General features: G+C 43.5%; 1 protein-coding gene across 2 annotated transcripts in view; it reads left to right on the top strand.

The window, feature by feature from the left end:
- IGSF9B (immunoglobulin superfamily member 9B) overlaps positions 1–20,304 on the top strand; it is a 54,401-nt gene extending 34,097 nt beyond the window's left edge. For both annotated transcript variants that reach the window (XM_044278208.1, XM_044278209.1), the window contains exons 16-20: positions 1,404–1,565; positions 8,144–8,189; positions 10,726–12,216; positions 17,714–17,820; positions 19,053–20,304. In XM_044278208.1, coding sequence (XP_044134143.1) covers positions 1,404–1,565; positions 8,144–8,189; positions 10,726–12,216; positions 17,714–17,820; positions 19,053–19,270 — 2,024 coding nt within the window. In that variant the 3' untranslated portion in view covers positions 19,271–20,304. The remainder of the gene's footprint in view (positions 1–1,403; positions 1,566–8,143; positions 8,190–10,725; positions 12,217–17,713; positions 17,821–19,052) is intronic.
- Positions 20,305–20,767: the final 463 nt, after the last annotated feature.

Here is a 20,767-nt window from a genome sequence, read left to right on the forward strand (position 1 = left end):
AGAATATGGAGACACTAAAAAATATTTAAAAACAAAAAAATGCTTTATTATGTAAAGCTGAAACAAACAACCCAAAAAGTTTTCATATTTGGTATTGTTGCATCCGTAACAACCTGCTCTATAAAAATAGCACATGATCTAACCTGTCAGATGAACATAAAAACTGTGCCAAAACAGTACCTCCCAAAAAGTGTAATATAGAGCAACCAATAATCATATGTACCCTAAAAGAGTACCAACAAAACTGCCACCTTATCCCGTAGTTTCCAAAATGGGGTCACTTTTTTGGAGTTTCTACTCTAGGGGTGCATCAGGGGGTCTTCAAATGTGACATGGCAACTTCAAATTATCTGAAAACCATAAAAAACTGTGTGCCCTTACAGCAGTTTATGATCATAAATGGGGTGTTCCTGTAAACTACAGAATCGGGGTAATAAATATTGAGTTTTCTTTGGCTGTTAACCCTTGCTTTGTTACTGGAAAAATGGATTAAAATAGAAAATCTGCCAAAAAAGTGAAATTCTGAAATTTCATCTACATTTTCCTTTAATTCTTGTGGAACACCTAAAGGGTTAAAAAGGTTGTAAAATCAGTTTTGAATACCTTGAGGGGTGTAGTTTCTAAAATGAGGCCATTTTTGGGTACATTCTATTATGTAAGCCCCAGAAATTGACTTCGGACCTGAACTGGTCCTTAAAAAGTGGGTTTTGGAAATTTTCTGAAAAATTTCAAGATCTGATTCGAGAATAATAAGCCTTCTAACATCCCCAAAAAATAAAATGACATTCACAAAATGATCCAAACATAAAGTAGACATATGGGAATTGTAAAGTAATAACTATTATATTAGGTGTCATTATCTGTTTTAAAAGCATTGAAATTTGGAAAGTTGAGCATTTTTCAAATTTTGGGGTAAATTTGGAATTATTAAAAAATATCAGAATAATAAATACATAAGTAAAAGCGTTCCAAAGTTATTACCACATAAAGTGACACATGTCAAATAAAAAAAAAACGGCCTGGTCCTTAAGGTGAAAAAATTGCAGGGTCCTGAAGGGGTTAAGGTTTTATGTTTTTCAACTGTTCCATATATGATGATGCACCTGGGAGGGCGTGATTATTTTTGTTGGCATCACTTGAGGTCCTGACTTTTGAACCACACTGAACACTAGCACTATAGAGGAGATTTATCAAACCTGGTGTAAAGGAAAACTATCTTGGTTGCTGATAGCAACCAATCAGATTTCACCTTTCATTTTTCAGAGCTCCTTTGGTAAAACAAAGCTGGAATGTGATTGGTTGCTATGGGCAACAAAGACAGTTTTCCTTTCCCCCAGTTTTGAGAAATCTCCCCATGTGTGTCTTGTGCTATACTTGACATAGATCTGGTCTCTGCCTTTCAGATGTGTTCCCCTCTCCAGAACTGAGTGATGAAGGTTTTGCTCGGCCAGTACTCGCCGGAATAGTTGCTACTATCTGTTTCCTGGCTGCTGCAGTTTTGTTCAGCACTTTGGCTGCTTGTGTGGTGAACCGACAGAGAAAACGCAAACTGAAAAGAAAAAAAGGTGAGTGGAGAATTCACAGGTCAAACTGTGAAAGTTCTGGTGACTGAGCTTTGCCTTCCAGCCCAACATTCCTAGAGGAGGAAATACTGCATCTATGATCTGTTACAAGTAATATCGTTGGCTGTTGCAGTCATGTGATGAATATTTTGTGCCCATATGCGCTCATTGTTAACGCACCCAGATAGCAATGTCAGATTTCAGCAAAACCCGGCATGCATTTAAATGATTACAGGTGTGGTCTGATTAGACACTTGTGGGGTCATTTATCGAACTGATGTAAAGTAGAACTGGTTTAGTTGCCCATAGCAACCAATCAGATTCCACCTTTCATTTTCCAAAGGAGCTGTGAAAGGTGGAATCTGATTGGTTGCTATAGACAACTAAACCAGTTCTACTTTACACCAGTTTGATAAATCTCCCCCTTGGTCTTGTCACAAGAGGGTGTTAAAGTGATCCCCTATAAAAAGAGTCTGAGGCTACTTTTGGGTATTGTGCCTCTTGGTGAGAGATTGTTGACTGGTATACATGCTTCTAAGATGAACTTGAAACCTTTCCCAGTTCATAGACTTTGAGAGGCAGCACATCATTGGTCTGAGAGAAGCAGGATGGTCATTTCAAATGAATTGCCTTCCATCTAGGCTGACCTAGATGGAACTACTGGCCTAGCTGTTGGAAGGTGCTGGGAGCAGTGGTTATGTGAGGGCACGCACACATGGCGAACAGGCCCTGGAGGGCCCAGACAGACCACTAGTAGAGAGTATTGTCTGATCCACTGACAAGTACGAGCAGTTCCCACAGTTTTGTTTTCACCATCCAGACACAGGTGGCACCTTCATTACACACCCCTTTCTCTTCTCGGCCCATTTCCAGACGCTTAGCAGAAGAAAATTTGGTGTCATGCTGCCCATTATGTTTTCTGCTATTGACAGCCAGCCACCATCATCTTTGTTTGTGGTGTCATGAAGGAGAAACCTGGACTGCTATAAACTAGGATTGTATCATCTGTAGCTACAAATCCAAGTTGTGTTTGGGATCTCATGACTGTTGGGTTTGAGTATGGCGGCCTAGGGGTAAGCGCTTCAATCCTGCCTTTACTTGAGTTACACACTACCCCATCTGCTGGTCTGATGATCTGGGGAGCCATCGCATATGACAGTCTGTCACTCCTAGTAGTGATACGAAGGACACTAACAGCTCAGTGAAATGTTCAGGACATCCTGCGACCACATGTGTTGATTCCCATGGCAGGGCTTGTAACTGGCATTTTTCAGCAGGATAATGCTCACCTACACACAGCAAGGGTTTACCAGGAATGTCTCCATCAGATTGCAACATTTCTTTGGCCTGTCCTGTCGCCTGATTTATCATCAGTTGAGCATTTATGGGACCCTATGGGACGCTAACTTCGGCAACCGACAAGTGTGCAGGATCTAAAGGCCCAGCTGCAACATCTGTAGCTAAATGTGCTTCTGGATACCATACAGAACCTGTATGTCTCCATGCCCAACCGTCTCTTATCTTTTATCTAGGCTACAGGCGGCCCAAGAGGATCCTAGAGCCTCCTTTCAATTGTACAGTTTTCACCCTTTCGCTCGAATATTGTAATCACTTACATATACAGTTGAGTCTCATTATTATGGCCACTTCCTACTATCGACATTGGCAGAGCACAGCTCATGAAGGAAGTCACGTGTGGTGAGCTGGCTTGGAGGGTATATAAGGTGTGTGATAGGCTGTCTGCACACATATCCATTGTTGCTGTCATGGGTAAAAGGGGTGATTTATTTATTTTATGTACTTATATAGTGCTGACATATTCCACAGCGCTTTAGACATTAGCATCAAGCTGTTTTCAATGTGTATGTCTTTTAAGTGTTGGAGGAAACCCTCGCAAGAGGGAGAACATACAAACTCCATGCAGATGTTGTCCTTGGACGGATTTAAACCTAGGACCCCAGAGCTGCAAGGCACCAGTGCTAACCACTGAACCACCGTGCCAGAGTTGCAAAAAGGGACAATTATTGACTTTTGGGCCAAGAGTGGCAGTATTTCTGAAACTGCGCAGTTTCGTGGCTATGAAGATGCGCAAGTGCGAACAGACACTGTATATAGTTCAGCAGCTCCCAAAATGAACCAGGGCCTACCAGACTTGTGTCTAAAGCAGGGGCCAGCAACCTCCAACACTCCATTCACTTCTATGGGAGTCCTAAGAACAGCCAAGCAAGTGTGCATGCTGGGAATTGTAGTTTCACAACAGCTGGAGTGCCGGAGGTTGCTGACCCCTGGTCTAAAGCAAAAGTTCAGCAAACTCTACTGTGTATTGGGCTCTGAAGCAGACAAAATGGTCACTGCACCTTTGCTAACAAAGTTACATTGGCAGAAAGGGCTTCCATTTTCATGGCAGTATCAGAATTGGACTTCCGCTGATTGGCAAATGGTTGCTTTCTCCGATGTGTTACATTTTCTGCTGCGTTGAATGGATAAATACTTAGTGTCAGACGAGAGACATCAGAGAACAAACATCCTGCAACCATTGGTGGAAGAACAGAAGCTGGTGGCGGCAGCGTTATGGTCTGGAGAATGTTTCTGTGGGACCACTCATCCATGTGGAAGGCACTCTCAACTGATTTGGGTATGAATCCATCCTTGCAGATCACGTACACCCATACATGCTGATTGTTTTCCCTGGGACCGATGGGATCTTCCAGCAAAACAATGTGACATGTCACATGTCTAGAAATGTCTGACATTGGTTGAGAGCATGACCAAGACTTCCAAGTACTACCCTTGCCCCATAATTCCCCAGACTTAACTATCAGTGGGACCACCTCGATTGTCGTGTTCACTCTGTGGATCCTCCTCCACACACCCTCCAGCAGCTGTGGGGTGCAATAAAGTCAATATGGCTCCAGATACCTCTGACAACTTACTAGGACATTACTGAGTCACTCCCAGCCCGTCTAGCTACTGTCCATGCTGCACATTGCAGTTACTTGGGATATTATCTGTTGGTCATAATAATATCACGTCTGATATCGCAGCTAACAGACTTGCGGCGCAGAGGGGAGGGAAGGAGAGTACCCTCTCACTAGGGAGAGGGAAGAGTGGTGACCCCTAACTCACCTAGCACTGGCACCTGGCTGCCCTGACGTCGCTAGACAGGCTGCTAACCCGTACGCCGATCAGGTTCCTTGTCCCTTACTTACCCTGAAATAAGCTCAGGGTAGTGAGTAGGGCAGTGGGAGCACTAGTCCTCACCACTAACACCTAGGGTAATAACAGGGAAAGGACCTAAAGGGAGACAGCAACAGGAGAGAATGAGATCCAACCGCTCCAGTTCCAACACCTCCACAGCAACTCCAACTCCACCAGAGGTCAGAATAGAAGATCTGGAAAGAAGGTCTATATCTGGCAACAAGGGAAGCAGAAAGGGGGAATATATAGTAGCTGGGAGTGGCTGACAGACAATAGCTGAAAGGAAAAGCTACAGATTCCTAACTGGGACAAAAAGGATTGCAAACTAAGCAGGAAAACCTGGACCGGAATCCATTTAGGTCATGCAGCGATCTCTTAAAACTGAGTAGCCAACTGCTGCAACCTTCTGACCCCAGACACAACAAGGTCAGCGATAGGTCGTGACAAATAATGTGACTTCACTGTGTACATCACCATTACATTCATACACAAAGCAACAGCTTATATACACATATAATTTACAGAGATTGCACACCTTATATTTTCTCTGAAAGCTTACACCCTGAAAATATAACTGTCCTACCTAGTAGTTATGACTGCCTTCATAGAATTATGTCATACACAGTGATTTTAAGAAGTGCTTGACTCAAAAGTTGGCAGCAAACTCTCTAGTCCTTCCCAAAAATATTTCATATTGGAAAGTTAACACTTACTCCACACATTTACACGCATGTGTCCTTCAGACATATCCCACATGTCAACATCTAGACACACACTTCCTCCAGACATATCCTCCTTGTCTATACCCGCACATAAGACTTAGTGCACATAAATACTTAAAACATATTCCACTTGTCTCTATATATCCACACATGTTCTTCAAACACATCCCACATGTCTGCATCTACACACACGCTTCCTTCAGACACATCCTACATGTCTACATCTACACATGTTTCCTTCAGACATTTCCCACACTATATGTCCTTTGCACATACCCCTCATGCCTACATGTACTTGACACGCACATACTCAACATTTTCATATCTAATTGCACATGTCCTTCATACATATCGCACATGGTCTTCACACAAACAATACCACATGTCGGTTTCTGCATGCACATGTCCCTCAAGCATACTGCACATGTCTACTGTATATCTACATGCATGTCTTAAAATAAAACACAAAAATAGGATTCTAAAGTCTGGTTATAAGATAGTTTGGAATGCGTAACATCATCAATATAAAAAGGATTAAAACATCTTTGTCATGTCAGGTTTATCTTAAAAGGGTCATTCAACACTGGGGTTCCTTTCTGTAGACCCCCCAGTGTAGCCAGACCCTCTGTGGGTCACATGATGCATGGGCAACACATCATTGCTGTGACCAGTCATTGGCTGCAGCAGCTCTATGACCGGATGTGGACGTGGGGACGTGATGGAGCTGCAACACAGCAGTATGATTCCTACTGCAGGTCTAGCCATGCTGGGGGGGGGGAGCAGTCTGCAGAAAAAGTCCACAGGTGTGAACAAGTGTGAAATGTTTTTTTTTTGAGGGAGAGGGGAATCACATAAAAAAAAAAAATCACATAACGTTAAAAAAATAAAAAACCATACTCGCCCTCACCGATTTTCCATCGCTGCTGTTCAGTGCCGGGACCAAGAAGTGAAGAGTAGCAGGAAATCGACCACCATGGCATCAGCGAGGTATCCGGTAAGGTAAATATGTTTTATTTTTTAAAAAAATGTATACCCTTGTTTTCTCTGCAAACCACCTTTTAAGAATCCGCTGTCGTGTGTGTACATTGAAATAACACTACATTTAGCCATTATGATTTGATAAGATTTGTATCCTTCAGTTCCACCCCTCTGCAGGTTCTATTTCTAATTGTCTGCTCCAGAAGGGGCAGAGACTCGCTTCTATGATGTCTTCCATAAACAGCACAAAGAGAGAGGAGATCCTGCTCCCCTATTTCTGTCACACGGATCAGCATCTCCCTGCACCTCCAATCCTGTCTCTCAGGCACTCAAAAGCAGCAGCAGTAGAGAGGACATTATACAACAGCTATGGGCAGTGTTTCTGTGAATGCAGCCCTGGGATGAGCTAGTAAAACATTTATACAAGCACCGGCCTTTGTGCATCTTTCTGTGCAACAGCTACTTCCTCCCTTCTGCTATCTCTCACGCAGTCCACACGGCCGCAGCATGGAGGGCATTCAGCAGTAAAAAGCTGTTCTATTGTGAATCCAGCACTGTTGTCACATACAGTAGTTGAACATTTACTGAAAGTAAGCAGTGTCCTGTGTGATTCTGTCTCTGCAGCAGCTCCCATTCTCCCACACTTAGAAGCAGCAGCAGAATGGAGAACAGTATACAGCACTGAAGTGTGCACTCAAATTGCCGAAAAAGAGGCCATGCAATATTTGGCCTTGATTCACAAATGAGTGCACATCCCATAAAACTAATCTACAGACACATACATCAAGCCTTGTATTAAAATACAATTTAAAGGGGTTGTCCCATGAAAAATATTGTACATTTTTCAAAGCACCACCTGGATCTGAATACCTTTCTAATTGCATGTAATTTACAGGTAATTTACTATAGCCTTTATTGAGTTACAGTTGTTGCTGAATAAAATATATCTGTATAACGTCACCTGCTTGTTGTTTTCCTCATCTCTCCGTCCACTTCAGTAACATTGCTGAGGTGGTCGCACATGCTCAGTCCTTCAGCTGCCACCAGCTCTAGCTACTATGACAGTTGTAGAGAGAGAGCTGCAGTGGAAAGGGCACAACGCTGTTTTTTTAATGCTGCAATATGGATGCTAGTTGCCGTCTGGATTGTGAAGTCAATAAATGGCCCAAAAGGGGCGATTACAAGTTGAATTGTGCACCTTCTCATTCCTTTTCTGGAAACTCCAACCCACATCTCCAGGAGATGTGAGAGAGAGATAATGTGCACAAAATCTGCTTATGGTCATATAAAGCCATACTGAGACAGGAGGAGGATCACAGACCCTTCTCTCCCTGCATGCTGCCAGCACTTCCCCGCTGGGTCCCCACTCCACCATCTTCTTTGTTTTAACGCCAAGATTCTTCTAGTTGCGATCTAGCCAGACTAGAGCCTTTTGTAATGTCTTTGTTTACTACTACTACTTCTTGGCGCCTGAAGTGCTTTCCTGTCTAGCATATAAGATTCATCCTTGGCAGGAAAAACTTTAAAACCGTTCCGTGGCAATCCTAAGCTTTTTTTTTTTTTCTATCATTCAGAACCGCCTCTTTAAAATTAAAATTTTTTGGAAGTCCTGACTCTGCCAGCTGAGATTGGACATATGTAATATGCTCTCTGTTAACATGTGCTTTGCTCCTGTTTCTGCAGATCCACCACTGTCCATTACACACTGCCGGAAAAGCATGGAGTCTCCGTAAGTAAAACTCTTACAATTATTCCTGCTTGACTGAATTTACTGAGATAATGCCCACATCTTAGCGACTAGCAATGTGTTCTTCTAAAGCTGGCCATCCACTAAAGATTTTGGACATCCAAAAAGGCAAATTTAATCAATTGGCTGCCATCTGTTGGTGCCTATTTGTGTCATCAGCAAGCATGACAACCTCCAAGCAAAGTTATAGGGTACAAATCACAGCACAGATCAAATGTCGTTTAACCTTACATTCTTTACAGACCGACCATGGATGACAACTTAATAATAAAATGGTTGTCTCGAATCCATGATGTATACCAAATGCTAGTTTTGCACATGACACCTGAACTTTTAGGCCCCTTTCACACAGGCAAGAATGCCACGTGGGTGCATTTTCACGCATCACTTTTTTTTTCATGCAACGCAGGCCCCATAGACATCAATGGGTCTGCGTGAAAATCGCAAGCATCCGCAAGCAAGTGCGGATGCGGTGCGATTTTTACGCATTGTTTGCTAGGAGATGATAGGGAGGAGCAACCCTATTAAAGTCTAATCACTGTAATATTTCCCCTTATAACATGGTTATAAGAGAAAATAATAGCATTCTTAATTCAGAATGCTTAGTAAAATGTGCCTTGAGGGGTTAAAAAGTAAAAAAAAATTAACTCACCTCATCCACTTGATCGCGCAGCCGACATCATCTTCTTTCAGGACCCGCAAAAGGACCTTTGATGACATAATCGCTTTCATCATGTGGTGAGCGTGGTGACGTCAGCGCAGGTCCTGCTAAATAAAGATAGAAAATCCTTCTATCTTTATTTAGCAGGACCTGCGCTGACGTCACAGCGCTCACCACGTGGTAAGCACGATTATGTCATCAAAGGTCCTTTGGCAGGTCCTGAAAGAAGAAGAAAGAAGACCATGCCGGCTGCGCGATCAAGTCGATGAGGTGAGTTAATTTTTTTTCATTTTTTAACCCCTCAATCCACATTTTAGGAAGCATTCTGTATTAAGAGTGATATTCTTTTTCCTTATAACCATGTTATAAGGGAAAATAATAAAATGACTAGAACACCTAACCCAAACCCGAACTTCAGTGAAGAAGTCCGGGTTCGGGTCTGGGTACCACATTCAGTTTTTTCTCACGTGCGTGCAAAACGCATTGCACCCGCACAATAATAACTGAACATCGGAACGCAATCACAGTCAAAACTCACTGTAATTGCATGCCTACTTGCGCGATTTTCCCGCAATGCACACGCGACTCATCCAGAGCAAATCCGGGACACCCGCGTGAAAGAGGCCTTAGTGTTAGGGCTCATTCACACAATCATTTTAGGTCCATGAAACATAGACCGACTGCGACTCCCCTGACCCAAAATGACTGCATCTTTATGATACAGTCAATTCTTGTCTGATTGCGAGTCTATTATACAGTATTCACATCATCATGTGAGTATACTACAATAGACCCCAATCAGATAGGAACTGGCTGCATCACAAATTACTATGATACGTCAGTTCGGGTCAGTGGACCTTCAGACAGTTTGACACATGGACCTTGTTTCTTGGACTGAGCGCAGTCACGTGAATCAGCCCTTAGAGAGAGAGTCCAGTAGAATCTACAGTATGTTATCTTTAATTACAGGCTATTCTGCTTGTCTTGTAGCACTAAATGCCCCTTTCCAGTAGAGCTCCTGCCTTGATCAGTCACAGAAACAACTAATGATCATTGTGTTGATCACATTGCTTTAGTTGTAGAGGCAAATGGATTCTGTAGGCTCAGTGGGCATTTTATGTTGCCACCAGTTAATGTCCTAGAGACTCGTAAGTTAGGCTACTTTCACACTGGCGTTTTGGCTTTCCGTTTGTGAGATCCATTCAGGGCTCTCACAAGCGGTCCAAAATGGACCAGTTTTGCCCTAATACATTCTGGATGGAAAAGGATCCGCTCAGAATGAATCAGTTCAGTCTCCATTCCGCTTTGGAGACGGACACCAAAACGCTACTTGCAGCGTTTTGGTGTCCGCCTGACGAAACTGAGCCAAACGTCCTCCATTGACTTTCCTCCGTCTTGGCTATGTTAAAGATAATACAAACGGATACGTTCTGAACGGATGGAGATGATTGTATTATCTGAACTGATCCGTCTGTGCAGATCCATGACAGATCCGCACCAAATGCGAGTGTGAAAGTAGCCTAAGAGTCAACATCTCATGACGTACCAGTGACTGTGTTCAATTTGCACATAAAAAGCTCTGTCAAGAGCCAAGAATTAAAGGAGATGTCCCCAACAGGGCAACACTTGTCCTTATGCTCTATTGGAGTATATGAACATCAAGTAAGGGTTCTCTATTAGACAGAATGGAAAACCATTGGAAGGAGCAGCTCAAAAAGAAGATGCAAGTAATTTTTAGAGAAGGCTATAAATGCAAGGTTTGATTGTTTGTTTGTTTTTTAATCATAACTACAGATGAGAAGATTTTACAGATGAATGTATTGTGTCCTATATGAGGCTCCATTTATTTCCTTTTAGGTTGTCTTCTGGAAAGGTCAGTCCAGAGAGTATTCGAACACTCCGTGCTCCATCAGAGTCTTCAGAGGATCAAGGTCTTCCACCAAAAAGGCCTCTGAGCCCAGGACGGGAAAAGGAGTTGTCGCTCTACAAGAAGACCAAACGTGCCATGACCAGCAAGAAGTATAGTGTCAGTCAGGCAGAAGCAGAAGTGACTACTCCTATTGAGTTAATCAGCAGAGGTCCAGATGGTCGGTTTGTTACAGGGGGCCCTGAGCAGGAACCGGCTTTGCGTACTCGAAGAATTCAAGGCTTTCCTTTTGCAGAAGAAACTGATATGTACCCAGAGTTTAGGCAATCGGATGAGGAGAATGACGAGCCATCTGGTTTAAAATCCCAGCTTACCCCATTGTCATCTAGCCAAGATTCCCCACTTCAGCCTCCTGCCTACAGTCCACGTTTTCAACATCAGTCTCCAGAAGGAAGGCAGCAGGCCTCTGGTCAATCAAGACCTGGTGGCTATCATCATGGTCATTTGTATGGTTACTTGAGCAGTAGTCCTCGGGATTCAGATCCACCTCCGCCTTTTTACATGCCAGAAGTCAGTCCACTCAGTTCTGTAATGTCCTCCCCACCTTTGCTTCCTGAAGGCTCTTTTCCACCTATCCCAGAAGAGAATGGAGAGAACAGCTCCACCAGTACTTTGCCTCTTACCCACACCCCAACTGGGGGACGCTCCCCAGAACAGTGGGGAGGCCCAGACTTCCCTTTTGGAGGTTTGGAAGCACCTCCATCTCCTTCCATGTTTGTCCAGCATAGGTATGAACCTAGTGAGATGAGGCGTCCTCTACCTCCACCCCCTCCAGCCCCCTTTCCTCGAGGACGTCCACCTCCCAGCTCACTACAGGTTCCATCTTATGCAGCCATCTTGCCTCTGGAACTGCATACAGGCTGGGCAGGAAGGTTACCTAGTCGCTGTCCACATCCTCCTCATCCAACCTCTTGGCAGGATGCAGCAATGCAGTTGGCTGCACAAAGCCAGCTACGGCACACTAGCCAAGGAATGGGGATCCCGGTGCTTCCTTACCCAGACATCCCTGAACCAGGGCCTTTTGGGTTGGATGCTCGATGGTTTGAAAGCCGGACGCGTCCACAGATGAGCCCCAGACAACATCGCAGGCTGGAGCCAGGCTTACATCAAGTGGTGCTGCAGCCTTCCCGCCTTTCGCCACTGACCCAAAGTCCCCTAAGCTCCAGACATGGATCCCCTGAGCTCAGTGCCAGAGCCAGGCCTCGTCCTGGTCTGCTTCCCCCACCACCAGACTGCTCTGGCATTGCCCTGCAGCCTCCAGGCTTTTTACACAAATCACCTCCTTCTTCTGGATCGCCAGCAAAGAGCAGCCACGACAGTCCTAGTTACCATCCTGTTCCACCTGACTCCTCCCCTCATGCAGATGGACGCAGGAGAGAAGAGCGAATACACGCAGAGACAGCGGTGCTGTGCACTGCAGGGTGAGTGTGATGTTGGGGTGCGGTACAAACTTGCTGCTCATGGGTGGGGTCCTTGACTTGCATTTTTCAGTACTGTAGGACCATTTAGGGTCCTAGGTAGATCCTAAGCAGGCTTTGTCCTAAATCTCTTCCCAGATGCTTTCTCTTTGAATGGGAACTAAGTAAAAAAAAAAAAAAAAAAAAAAAAGATAATTCAAAGGATGGCTCTTTATTAAAATGGTGAATGATGGTGCTGCCTTCACAGAGGTTGTTACTAGTACTCTACTATATATCTGGCTCTATAAACATCTTGGACTTTTCTACTGCTCTTGGCAGGTGACCTCCTGGGTGGCCTGGACCCTGTAATAGTGTAGAGTAAGTTCACAATGTTGTAGACATAGAATTCTGAAACCTTTAGTTCTCTTCTAATGCTTCTGCAACTGCTGACCAAGTGTCTGCTAAGACTTGATGCAGAGATGACCGTCGTGTCCCAGACCACACTTTTATTTTGCTAAAAACATTGCCACCTACTGAATGCGCACTGCTGACATGAGATGTATGAGGGTGCTTATATTGGGACTAGTCAGTTCATACTTCACAAGAAGTATCTCCCCGCGCTGTTCAGGAGGTTTGTACTTTCCAGACAGACTGCTTCCTGATGAAGATGATTTCCAGGCAAACGATGGACTAATGAGACCTTGTCACTACTCAAGGTTCACAGGCCTGTGTGTTACAGGGTAACCGCATGTTGTGCCGCACTGAGAGGATGTCACATTGTGAGTGGTTATTAATGGTGGGCTTGACATTACTCAGAGTAGAAGCCAATAACAGGGCAAAGTGCAATATAACAGGAGTGTCAATCCATGACAAGGTTGTGCTCCTTGATGTGACGCTAGGGGCGTCCATTTTCTGTGCCAATAAATGACATCAGTAATAAAGTGTGAAGTGCACATTGAATAAAACATGTTTGTGTTCTCTGGGTCTCTCCATTCTTTACATGGACATACCACCAGCATAGGACTGACAGTGACAGCTAAGAGCTGGAAACCTGTGGAAGATGTTATGTGTGGAGAGGATCCTGTTTCTGTCTGTCCTGTGATTTGTGACTGCTTTCAAGAGTTAATGTCTTGTACAAATAGGATCTGGGACGGCATTAGTTGCTGACATTTCCTGAACAGATGGACAGACACTGCTTCTAAAAAGATAGCACCTTATACCACAAGGCAGATAATCCAGATATCAAGTAGCTACACCTAATAATTTCAACATCATTACTTTTCTTCACCCTTTCCCATAAAGCTGTAGTTTAACAGTCAGTGATCTACTAAGGTATCCAGGATGTCATTATCAAAGGCTGGGTCTTTAGGCCTAAGATCTGCCTTACATCCGAGTGACTCATTGCTCAATGGTTGACACTGACAAACATTTTTGTAGGATGGGGGCAGCATGACATAAGAAACCCCATGAACCCCTACAATGCAGATTCCACTCCAAAGAAAGGACAGCAAAGGAAATTCCTTTGTGTGAGTCTTGGTCAACAAACCTGAAGAGTTTGTCTAAGTGCCTCATAATGTAGCTGCGAGAACATCACCAAGTCACTTGCAGAGATTGGCGCACAGAGGTCTCACCCAGCAGCAGGCGTAAAACCACCGTCATATGACATGTCCCATCCCTTCCCTCCAGTGTCTCAGTATAGTGGCAATGCCTTTTAACAATGTGTCGGTTGTCTTGTGTGTTGTGTTGTCTAAGGCATAGACATGACGGTTCAAGATTAGTGTCAGACCTTGATGTTTCTTATACGTATTTTGGATGCTTTTCACATTTGCAGGTGCACCAGAGCTTTTCTAATAGTTTCAGGTTTTCTTTCTATAACCTGTATCCCCAAGTGAAGCCCCTACCCCCTCGCTTGCTTTCCGTAGTGCTGCCCTTAGTAACTGTGTCTGTTTTTGATTGATCTCAGCTATCTGAGCAGTGTTGACGTCATGAACTCCTCCATCCAATAGGTAAGGGTGATCCATGTCCGAAGGGGGAAGAGGGAAGTGCAGGGTGGGCTCCTGGAGGGTGGGAGAACATTGGCGGTCCTTTACCACTGTTTATTAACCACAGTCTGCTTTAAAGGGGAACAGTGCACAATGCTCTGAGTAAGGCAACAAATTCAGAGTATACATGTCATTAACAAAAAAGTTTATCCGATTGTCTGGTGTTACAAGAAGCTTGCTATTTTGCACCAATTCAAGAAGGTATTGTGTAAACTCTAGAAGCTGACGGGCTGAGTTCTGTCTGTCCTCTTCTCAACAGCCATCCAAGCGGCAGTCAGGTGCACCACCTCAGATTGCCAATGGCATACTGTAGCTATAGTAGGTGCAGAAGTAGCAGTGACCCTAAGCAGCCCTATAAGTTACAAATTTATCACATGAACCACAAGATGCCTTCATGTTAGACAGAGCCAGATCTACACAAGTGTATTCCTCATTAACCTACCTTAGATTAAGTTACTTGTGCACAGCCCCTGATGTCATCAACTGAACAGGTTATCATCTTTAGGTAGTTTAATTATAACCCAGTAAACCTTTGCACCAGGGCTCAAGAGCTTCAAGCAGAACTTCCAGTTATCCAGTTCCATCGTTATCCTGAGTGGACATCAGTATGACTGCTGTAAGGTCTCAAACCACTCTGAGGCTATAGGCTTCCTCATGATAGTATTTAGGCCTCCTAAATCCATTGTTCATATTATACACTATGGAAACGAAAGAGAGTAAAGTCCCCTTATTCATGGAGGAACCTTTCTGCAGGAGTGGCCATGCACTGACATTTCAACAACCAGCTTCTGCAGAGATAAAAAGACCACAAAAGACCACCTTCATTAATTCTCTGAAATAAGATTGCCTTCCACATCTCCCTGTACTTTGCATTCATAAGCTTTCCAAGGTTGTTGATAACAAGATCCTGTTACATTCCCATTAGATCCATTTATTCTGATTTTGGACAGGTCTTATACAGTGGAAACCTTTTATATCTAATGCCATTTTGTGATAGATAAGAGCTGTATCATACCTGGGGCATGTGAGAATGAGTCACACTTATCATTTATGTTCCACACATGGAAGTCAGAAAACCTTGTATTTTGTGAGATGTCATGGAAATATATGAAGGAACATCTCAAGTTGCTGTCTTTTGGTGACTACATCACTGCTACAGACTGCATTATTATATGTATACTATCTCAGTCTACAAAGCATCTGCCACACATGCCAGACAAGTCTTTTTGGGGAATTTAACACACCCTACACTCCAGAATTCTGCCTTTTAAAAAGTTGCAAAAACACTCTTGTAAAAAGCTGCATAGAAACGTAGCATTTCTAGACAAAGGTATTAGGTTTAAAGATTCCCCAAATTTGACAAATGTTAATGATAGATTTGGTGCAAAGTACTTTAACACAAGCAAAACTGACTACAAATATTATCCTCAAGATAAATCCCCCCCATTAAATCTTGGTGGTTCCATAAGCTGCACCCTCTATAGAGAGCAGGCTCATTGTCAGAAAAAAGGATTCCATATTTGGGTGGTGCTGAGCAAAGGGTTTCTTTCTGGGTGCCAGGTTCCCCGTTAAAGGAGACCAGTGCATCTCCTATGCATGATAAAGCTTTGTTCTAATGCTGTGACTGTAGCAACCTCCTCCTCCGTCTTCCTCCTTCCCTGTCATGGTGACACCCTCATGCAGTCAGCCATTCCAGTAGTACTGTACAACCTACTGCCTCCAAGCCGTCTTCCCTTCCTCATGGCCGGTAGTAAAGCTTTTCCTCTCCGTGTGTCATCACTACAGTCTCGTCCATCCGTAACGAGTCTATTTTAACATCCACAGTTGCCTCTTCAACTCCAGTGTCCTCTGTTTGTCCTAACTCTTCAGTGATTCCATCATTCACTTGTTATATTTTAGTGGTAGAAGTGAATCAATTTATGCAGTGAAGATTTAATAACCTGAAAAATAGTTTTTCTTTGCATTGCTGAGAAGACCCCTGGCACGAACCCTTGTAGATGAGATGTTGACCTTGGGTCTGATCATTCATGTTCTAAGACATCTTAGTGAGACGCCGAACTACAGGGCAGCAGTGGCAAATGGCGTTTCATTAGTTAAATTTCCCAGGAAACATTGCCTGAAGACCCCCTGCCTCCCTGGCATTTTCCTTGTTCCAATGGTGGTCCATCAGTCTCTGTAGTATCTTCATTTTTTAGCGCTGTATTTCATGATTATAAGGCTCTGTCTGTACAATATCGGTCTCGCTCTTAGACAATATCTTCGATACTGAGATACACATTAAGCATCACATGCATTACCTTCTCACTTAGTCATTGCATTATTTCATTCTTAATAATAGACACTTCAAAAAATCCTTTCATAAATCTTGAAAGCCGCAGTGACTGTTATGATCATCAGCCAAAGCTTCTGTAGCATTGGGTCACCACAAATCTGTCTACATCCAGTCTTGTTCTCTAAGCTTCAGATCATAGACCACTCATGTGCCTGTAGATAGATGACCATTGTTACAGTAGTAAGCACACTTCCATACATTGTATCCATGAATCCTTAATTCAGATGCACATTTGTCCATTTATATTGTTACTCCCTGGCAAACCAAAGGAACATCAGAACAAGCTCTACGTTGATTAGGAGGGTACATTTCTAGCCTTCGACAGTCAGCAAATATAACATGTTGAGCATTAGAGCACTCCTCTTATATCCAGTCAGTGCTTTGGGACTTTAATAGGCCAGATAGCACCACAAGTGTCCCCTGCCATGATGCATAGATAAAACTTTGTGCTGTACCTACTGGCAAAAATGTTCAAGACTCATATGACCACCATGCAAACGTATTTGAAAAGAGGCAGTGTCCTAAAAGGCAGCGTGATATTGTGGGCATTGAGATGTCCTGATGCTGCAGCTGATCCACTGAAACAAAACTCTCTTAAACTTGGATTTACTGGATTTACACAACCAGATGGAGCAGGCAATTACTGGAGAGGAAGTGTTCCTTCCCAAAAACTGCCTGTCTATCAGTGGAGGTGAAGAGCTGTGTTTACATGCACCGATCACCTCCACTCGTCCCTGTACTGAATCATTGTTTAGACCGCACAATTTGCTGCCCAAGGTTGTTTTACCCGATGAACAAGTTTTTCATTCATTCATCGGGTGATCTGTGGCACCTTTGTATGAATGTTCATCCCCGATAATCTGCCCAACTATCGGGCAGAGTAAAGCCACCTTAAGGCAATAAAGTCACGCTTTATTGCCCTTGACTTGTACTGTATCAGCAATCAGCAGAGACAGGTATAATAGTCCCCTTCCCTTACACATGCATCTATGGTTTAATTCTGAGGCAGGATTAGGCAAACTGGCTTTCCAGGGTTTTATGAATTACCCAGCATGCTTTATAGGTCGGTACCTGGCAGATAGTATGGAGGCAATGGCTGACCTTTGCAATGTGTTTAACCTCTTTTTTCCTTTCCTCTCATCTGTAGGCTTGGGTTAGCTGCTGTACCTGAGAGGTCAGAAGTTGTGAGAGATGATCGTGTTCATAAGCCCAAAAAGTCCACCAAGGGCAGATCTAAATCCCAGAAGCACTCTGGTAAGAATGCTGTTCCCTGATCCCAGATGTGCATGTGCTTACCTATCCTAGGATCTCAAAGAACCACACAAATAATCTTTCCTCGAAAAACCCTACCATTTATTGGCTCCAGACCAAATTCTAGTAACGCACAGAGCTTGGAATGTGGTCCAGAGGCTGGATGGATAAGAGTCTTTATGGTTATAGCCCGGTCTGTACAGAACTACTTTGTGTCAACCAGAATACCAAGGTGCCAGACTGTCAGTCGAGTTGAGAAGAAAGATTTAGTTATCTATTATTAAAAATTTTAAAGTTGGTGCTCAGTATAAATTCGTGTTTATGCTTCACTTTCTTTTGTGGAAATAGAAGTGGATTTATTTCTAGATACAGGGGGTTGCAAAGACTAAAGGGTCAGGGCCATGAGTTTATGCCGCTATGGACAGTGTGGTCATTCTGCAAGGATACAAAAGGCGAAGGGTGCATGTGCCAATAAATCTCCTGACATCTACATTAAATGTATCCATAGGCCTGCATATGCCAACAGTGGGCAAAATATTGTCCTTTTGGCCTCTTGAACTGGTATTTTTTATTTTAGTTTTTACTTTATAAAATAAAATGGTCAACTACGCTATTCTATACAGAGGCTTCCAGTGAAAAACAGTTTGTTTGTTTTTTCAGGCTGGGTTTCCATGTTCCTCAAAAAAACACAGTTCACTATTTTTTGATACAGTGAATTCAAAAAGAGGAGAAGACTCGGTACTTCATATTTTCCACTTTTCCACAGTTTCCTCTCTTTATAATTCACTCCTGGCTTTGGCTTCATACTGCATGAAAAAACCTGAACATGGAATCCTAGACTTAAGGGGGCCATACACATTAGATAGAACTTGGTTGATGGTTGAACAGCAGTTAACAATCCTCTAGTGCATAATTGTTTCACAGACACTGCCATACACAATTTATTCCACAATGGCCGTTACAGTTGTTCAGACTGCCCATACATGTTCAATGAAACTGGGTGAAGGCTCTTTCTGGTAATGTTCTTTTGTCCACAAACAGCTGACCTTTCAGACAATAATGGTCTATCATCGGTTGGCTAAAACAATCGTTTGTTGGAAAATTTCCACTGACAAATGTTTGTTTTGTTTGAAACAGTCCATAAACTGTTTGTGGGTGCCTTAAGTGTTGAAAGCATGATTCTGTTATATCTCTGCTGGGTCGTAAGAGATTAATACAGGTTGTGTTGTCTCTAGCAGATGGATCCACCTCACAGGTTCACCAGCCAGCCCCAGCCATGTACATGGACACTCGCTGCATCCGTAGGAAGAAACGCTCAGCTCGACAAGACCCCTTCTTCCGTCTCTCTGCTCTGAGGGACGAGCTCTGTCACCGTTCACTGTCTGATGATCGGGCTGCCATCCTGACCAGCACAGAGCCCGAGGACTCCAGCGGCCATGCCACTCTTCTGTGACCATCTTTGGAGACAGGCCTGGTTTAGGCTCTTTCTGTCTCTTGGTGCTGCCACTCCCTGCCCTCCCTTTTAAATGACTTATACACTAAAGCGTGAGCAGCGAGTTGTGCGTTCATTGCCTACCTCACCAACCCTGTGTGTGCCGGGTATATGCTCACGCCTCACACCTCGGAGCAATGTACAGTGTTAAGACTGCTAGATCTGAAGATACATGCATAGGTCACAGCTCAGCAATACATGTGGTGTGACCACATCTCCACCCTGCTAGAGGCTACAGCCTGGTATCTATGGAGCATCATACATGTCATTGCACACCTAACATGCCATGTATGTATGTTGCTAGAGAATGTTTAATCGTGTAGGACAAATGGTCTTATTTTATGAAGAGGAAATTGACACCACTAAAGGCTACATCCATTTACTACTTTCTAATTTGTACTACCTAAATGAAAAGCTAATAGTACTACCACCCTGAGCTGTGGAGTGTAAGTGTATCTGTGCAGACATGTGCCCTGTGCACCATTTGCTAAGAACAAGTCTTTAAATTAAAAGAGTGAAGGAGGGTCATTCTGGTGTTTTGTGCCTTAGAGACATGAGGCACAAGTAAGGGCAGTACAAGTTACCTGTCAGTGAATGTGGCTTTTTGGTGTTCACTTTTCTCTTTGTTATGGGCTGCTAAAAGCTTCATTTGTGGGGTTCAAGATCTGATACCTTCCAAGGTAGTTAATCCAACTAAAGCTACCAAATTTTCTTCTTTGTGGTTACTTAATAAATGTAGAAAGTCCAATGTAATACACAGGATGAAAAGTAATGTAGAGTAACAGATTGCAGGAGAGTAATGGAGCATAACACAGAGCAAAGGAGAGTATTGTAAAGTAACTTTGAGTGAAGGATAATAATGTAGAGTAAAGGAGAATAATAGAGTGTAAGAGAATCAGACTCAGAGTAACAGAGGGGAGGAATAATGTTGAGTTCATGCAGAGTAAGGCCTCATGCACACCACCGTTGTTCTATTCCGTTCCGAAAAATGGGGTTCCGTGATCCGTTTCTGTTTTTGTTTCCATATGTCTTCCTTTATTTTTGGAGGATCACCAGACATGAAGGAAAGTAAAAAAAAGTCTAAGTCAAGTTTGCCATGCAAATGATAGTAAAAAAACGGACGCGGATGACAATCTTGTGTGCATCCGCGTTTTTTCACTGACCTATTGACTTGACAAGAATAGGACAGGTTATATTTTTTTTACAGACCACGGAACGGAGCAACCGCAAAACGGAGCACGGAATGGAGCAACTGCAAAACGAACACAGCTGTGTACATGAGGCCTTACTCTGCTCTGTGAGGCCTCATGCACACAGCTGTGTTCGTTTTGCGGTCGGCAAAATATGGATATGGTCAGAAACCATGAGTTTCGTGTGTTTTTGACATCCGTGTGTCCGTTCCGCAAGTGATAGAACATGTCCTATAGTTGTTTACAAAGTGCAGACCCATTGAGCCCA

The sequence above is a fragment of the Bufo gargarizans genome, chromosome 2 (genome assembly GCF_014858855.1).
Source record: "Bufo gargarizans isolate SCDJY-AF-19 chromosome 2, ASM1485885v1, whole genome shotgun sequence".
NCBI classification, from domain to species: domain Eukaryota; kingdom Metazoa; phylum Chordata; class Amphibia; order Anura; family Bufonidae; genus Bufo; species Bufo gargarizans.